At 47.3% G+C, this 5,378-nt stretch overlaps 1 protein-coding gene across 1 annotated transcript in view; it reads right to left on the bottom strand.

Moving 5' to 3' along the window:
- PEX11A (peroxisomal biogenesis factor 11 alpha) overlaps nt 1-782 on the bottom strand; it is a 5,603-nt gene extending 4,821 nt beyond the window's left edge. The window contains 1 exon segment of the mRNA XM_031555328.1: nt 1-782. Coding sequence (XP_031411188.1) covers nt 1-102 — 102 coding nt within the window. The 5' untranslated portion in view covers nt 103-782.
- Between the last annotated feature and the right edge of the window lie 4,596 nt (nt 783-5,378).

Here is a 5,378-nt window from a genome sequence, read left to right as displayed (position 1 = left end):
TTCTCTTTTCTTTTCTTTCTTTTCTTTCTTTTCTCTCCTTTCTTTTTTTCTTTTTCTGACGTGTAGCCCCAAGTATCTGTGTGGCAGATGTTCCCAGGCCATGAGTAATGCATGCAACAAAGCAGAAATGTGCTGTATCTAACAGGCTTGCTTTCACTGCAAGGAACCCCATTCCCACTTGGAGCTCATTGACCAGCTTTCTCTTTTCCCCCATTACCTCATGAATGCTGATACTGTACGGTTCCTTGTTCTGCATCTCCTCTGGGGGCCGCATCTGCGCTGTGTTTTGCATCTGGAAAGGCAGAAGGATGTTTGTGCGTGTCGGGCAGCATCCCCCGGTGACTCTTCTGCCATCTGAGCAGGTCTGGAAGAGGACAAGGAGGATTTCTTCCTGCAGGATCCCAACTGGCTGTGTGATGCCACACCTCTGCCCCTCAGGGTGGTCAGCAAAGTGGTGGTGTTGGTCTCTGACAGTCCCTGAGAGAAGGGAGGCACTCCAAGAAGCACAAAAATGGAAGGCCTGTTCCACCGAATGCTTTCCTACGGCTGAATTCCCGATACAGAGCGCCTCAGAGCGAGGAGAACACTGATTACCTTAGCAGTGTTTCTAGAGAATATCTACTGAATTAATTTTGCATCCCTCCATCCATCACCTTCCTCAGAACGCACCACCACCCCACTAATTCACTGCAGTTTCTCAGCTTGCCTGACAGGTTCTGCTTCTCACTCATCTATCACGCCTCTCTGAAAAGAGAGAAGCAGATGCTAAACAGCACTAAATTCACCTTCTGCTTTTCTGCCTGGCTCCACCCTTGCTTGCTCAGGAGAAGGTAATTAGTAGCATACAAATGAGTGAGCTCAGGGTTGTGTTATGGTGAACATTAGAGAAAAGGGCTGCTCCTGGGGCCACAGGGGTGTTTGGAGCAGAAGTCCTGCCTGTCTCATCTGTCCCCTGCCCAGGGAGGTGCTGAGGTCACTGTCCCTAGAGGTGTTCAAGAGCCATGGGTTTGTGGCACTGAGGGATGTGGTCAGAGGCGTGATAGTGGTGGGCTGACATTTGGGCTTACAAGTCTTTTCCAACCTAAGAAGCTATGTCTGCTGCTAGTTGGGTGCACTTATCTTTTCCCTTTCTTGGGGCAGCCAATTGCCTGGCAGTATCTGGAAAATACATCTTTGTTGGTCTGTGTGTGGGTACGGCTGCCTTCAGGATGTTTGACTGTACGCAGGTCAGTGCTTGGGATGCAGTCAAGACAGAGGTTTGTGCCATCAGCTCCACAAATTTAGGGAATGAGAACCACACTGCACAGGCTGTGGATGAAATTGGTGAGCGGGACATGGGTTTCCCCATCTTGACTGGTGGGTTGCTGTGCTGAAGAGTTGGCAGTGACTTTATGGAAGAGTGCTAAATCAGGAGGAGTGTGAATATGACTGACAGGTTTCCTAGAAAGTCCTGCAGAGAAAGGTGTTAGATAACAGATTGTAGGGTGATAGAGTGGCCCTAAGGCCTTGGGATTAGAAAAGGGTGTGGGTTCGGTGTCCTGACTGGAACAGCAAAGGTAGATGTGGAGCTGAGGCTGAAGAGCAATATATTTTAGGAATACATTGGACCAGACAGAAAAAAGCATTGCTAGGTGTCACCTCTTGCCTCTGCTTTGTTTCAGTATCTGGAATTGCACAGTCCTGTGGTAAATAGGTTTGTTTCTTGATTCATCTGAAACCTGTCATTTCTGGCAGAGATAGCTTTCAAAATCCATTATGCATCGCTGAGTACAATCGAGTGCTTGCTGGTGTTGACATAAGGAAGCCAATGAAAGTTTATTGCTGGAAGCAGTGGGATATTCTTCCACCTGCCCAGGAAAAAAATATAGCCCTGTTCACACACCAGCACGTTATAACAGCCCACTCTCAAGAGCATGGCTGCCATCTGTTCACTTTCCTTCTGCTACTTCTGTATTTCCATTGCAGGGCTTGTTTGGCTCTTCTGCTTTCACAACGAAACTTCCTGCTCATTAAAATCCTAAACGAGGTGGTAAGTACCGAGTCAGTTACCATCATCATAGTATGGCTTGGGTTGGAAGGGACCTCAAAAGCACCCAGTTTCAACCCCTCTGCTGCAGGCAGAGTTGCCAACCATGAGAGACTGGTCAAGGGCAGGCATATAATGTCATGAAGAGAACTAATTGCCCATGACAGAATTTCCTGAGGTCAGCAGAGAGCCTATTCACTAAGCCAGGAGCATGCAGGTAGTTTTGTGATGTGATGTACACTTTCTGAGTGCCAAACTCATTTCTGAATGCCAGCATCTCAGGTGTGTATCTGCAGCAAAAGCAGCTGCTGGAGGTCTCTGATACCTTCCATATAGGAGCAGAGGAATGAACCTGCCTTTAGACTAGTCTCGGGGAAGTAATTTCCACTGCTTTTCAAATATTCCAAGCATTCTAGGTGCCTAGGAATTCTGTTTCTAACCTTCCCCATTCCTCTTCCAGCTTAAAGAATTTCTTCTGCCACTACTTGTCCTCTCCAAAAGGCCTGGTGTGAATCAGTGCTGATCCCAAAAGTTGGCTGACTGAAACTGGTCAGTGCAGTTCCCAGAGCCAGAAGGCTCTGTAAAGCAGCTTTCCTTCTTGTGGTGCTCACTGGACATTGGGAGGCTGAGCTGGAGGCTGTGGTGTCCGTCTCAGTCATGCACATGAATCCTTAAGTGAGAGGAGAGGTGGACTGCAGGGATCTCACAGGGATTTTGTATTTTAAAAAATAGCTATATGTTTTAAGGATGTAAGACAATGGAGGCTGCTTGCTTGAGAGACCTTTCCTCCTTGCTTCCAGTTGCTCAACAAGGTTTCCCAATGCAAGCAGCTCAAAAGTTTGGCTGGAGGTTTATGGATTGCCTAAGGATTTCTGGCTGAAGGAGACAGGAAGGAGTTCAGGGGCCACAGCAAGGCTGACTTTTAGGGAAAGGAGGTTGAACTGCACATCTGCAGTACAGAATGGCTCCCCACTCTCTGTGTAACTTCTTCTTAGGCCCTCTTGCCTACAGGTCTTTAACCAGGTCTTGCTCTTGCAAGACAGTGACAGCAAGATACAGGCTGAACGAGTCTGGCAGCCCAGAGGGATGCGTCTCTGCAGCTGCTCCAGCCACCCAGCCCACATTGCACAAGGCCTTTGTACTATTGGGACATATGTACTCTCCCAGGACATGCTTTCCAGCAGGATTCCTTTGGTCCCAGGGCCAGCATTCCTGCTGCCCCTCCCTGAAACTGCCAGCTCCTTTCCCAGCAGCGTTGCTCCATCCTCCCTTGCCCTGTGCAAGGGTATTCCCAGAGCTTCTCCCTTGTGTCATGCAGGGAAAGTGAAGGAGCAAGCAGGGAATCAGACCTTGTACCTCCACTGGAGAGTCTGGTCCTGGTAAGGACAGTGACTTGAGTTCATGTTTTAGATTGCCTCTGAGAGGAGCTTGGTGGGTCCATAGCTGAATCCTTCCTGGCACAGAGAGCTTGTTGGGACTGACCACTGCTGCTTCTGTTCTTTGGCAGAGAAGTCTGGAGCAGCACAGAGATGATTCTGCAGAGGTGGTAGCTGACCTCAGTGAATATACTGAGCTGTTCTGGGGGATTTTAAACACTGAGTCAGTGCTAAGCCTTCTCCTGTGTCACTTTCACCCTCTTAGGTTTCACCTCTATCCATCTGAGTTCTCACCTCTTCCTTCTCAGACATCGTAGATTATTTAGCCAGAACTTCTCTGTTCAGCTGAATCCTTGATGTGTGTTAGTGTGTGGGTTGTGTGGGTGGTGGTGAGGACAGAGCAATGAGGGTCCCTTTGGGATTTTCCATTCCCAGCAAAGCACGTCTATGAGCTAAAGTCCTAGGCTCTCTGAAGTCGAATCTTTCCTTGCACTCATCAGTGCTCTCCAACCTTTAGTCCTGCTTCTGAAGCTTTATTTTTTGTTGAGTCTTCATTATTCTGTTGCAGGAGTCTCCTGTGTCTGCAGACAAAGTTGATATAAAGCTGAGTCTCCAAATGCTGCTGCTGAAAGTGAAGCCACCCAAACCCATTACAGGTCAGAGGCTGTTTCTGTACTTGGAACATGCAGGTGGCAAAGGAATTATGGCCCTTAAGTCTACAGAACAGCCAGAAAGTTTCAGAAATGTCCTCCCTCCTTCCTTTCTGTGCTGTTCTTTGTAGTTATCTGTAATCCTGTAGTGGGAGCTACTTGTTGCCCAACCATCTCACGTGTCACGTTTGTTAGCACAAAATACTTCAGTGTGTCTGGAATCAGATGTCACGCGTCCTTGGCTTCATTGCCACCAGAGAGAGAGGAGGCTGCTTCCTAGGTTTTGGCAACCTGACAGCACCCTTATCTTATCTCTTTGATCCTGGATTCATAAGAATGTTCTCTTTTGCAGATGGGATGGAGAGGGAGCTAACCTTGTACTGAGATGATGTCAAAATGCCTCATAAAGACAAGGTGAGCTGGATCCTCAGATGACTTCTCCTAGTTTCTCCCTTCAAATACTGGAAAATGAGCTAGTGATATGTAAAGTCCCTAGTGTATATTCTTAATGTTGAACTACTTCTACCAGGAAAATGCACTGTGATCCTTTTCAGGACAATGTCTCCCTCAAGATGGTTTAGTGAATGTGCATCTGGGTTCTTCTCCATCTTCATAGTGTCTGTTTCTCCCAGGGCTGTGACTCTTTCCTTTATGTTTCTGATCTAGGAGCAAATTTCCAAAGAAAGCGGATGATGGCAGCATGCTGGGTTTGGGGCACAGTCACCTGATTGAGGACTCCCAGTGGAGAAGCAGGAGGCAATTTTTGCACCACTTATCAAGGGTATCTGGAGATTGAGGGTGAGAATGAGAGCAAGGATGAGGTCCTCAGGTGAGTGGGAGTCCTAGTCAGCATTCTGTTCCATGAAACTTCAGTGTGGGATACATGAAGTGCAGATGGAAGCGTCTGACTTGGTTCTACTGCTTTCATCCTAAGGTTTCAGGACAGGGGATTAGCATCACTCCAGATCCTGTTGCAGCGCTACCTACTTTTACATGCCTTTCTTTTACATGTATTTATTTCCTTCCTTACTCAGACATGCTACTTTACATTTTCTCCTGCCCATCTGGATCCTGTAGATGGGACTAGTGAGGTAAACAAACAGGGCTAAAAGTTGTTGACACGTGAAGTATGTCGCTGCATGACACTGAGCTCCAGTTAGAGATCAGTGACTCTAGGTTGGGTTGACTCTGTAAATTCCATCTTCCAGAACAAATGTCTGGCTTAAACTGTCAACCCTATGCCAGCATGGAGTCAAACAAGCTTTGCTCCTTGGTTTAAAATAAATGAGAGAGCATATAGGCAAAGTTAAAAATAATAATAATAAA

The sequence above is a fragment of the Meleagris gallopavo genome, chromosome 12 (assembly GCF_000146605.3).
Source record: "Meleagris gallopavo isolate NT-WF06-2002-E0010 breed Aviagen turkey brand Nicholas breeding stock chromosome 12, Turkey_5.1, whole genome shotgun sequence".
Lineage (NCBI taxonomy): Eukaryota > Metazoa > Chordata > Aves > Galliformes > Phasianidae > Meleagris > Meleagris gallopavo.
Note: the sequence above shows the minus strand (reverse complement) of the source record. Positions and strands in the feature narration are given on the sequence as shown.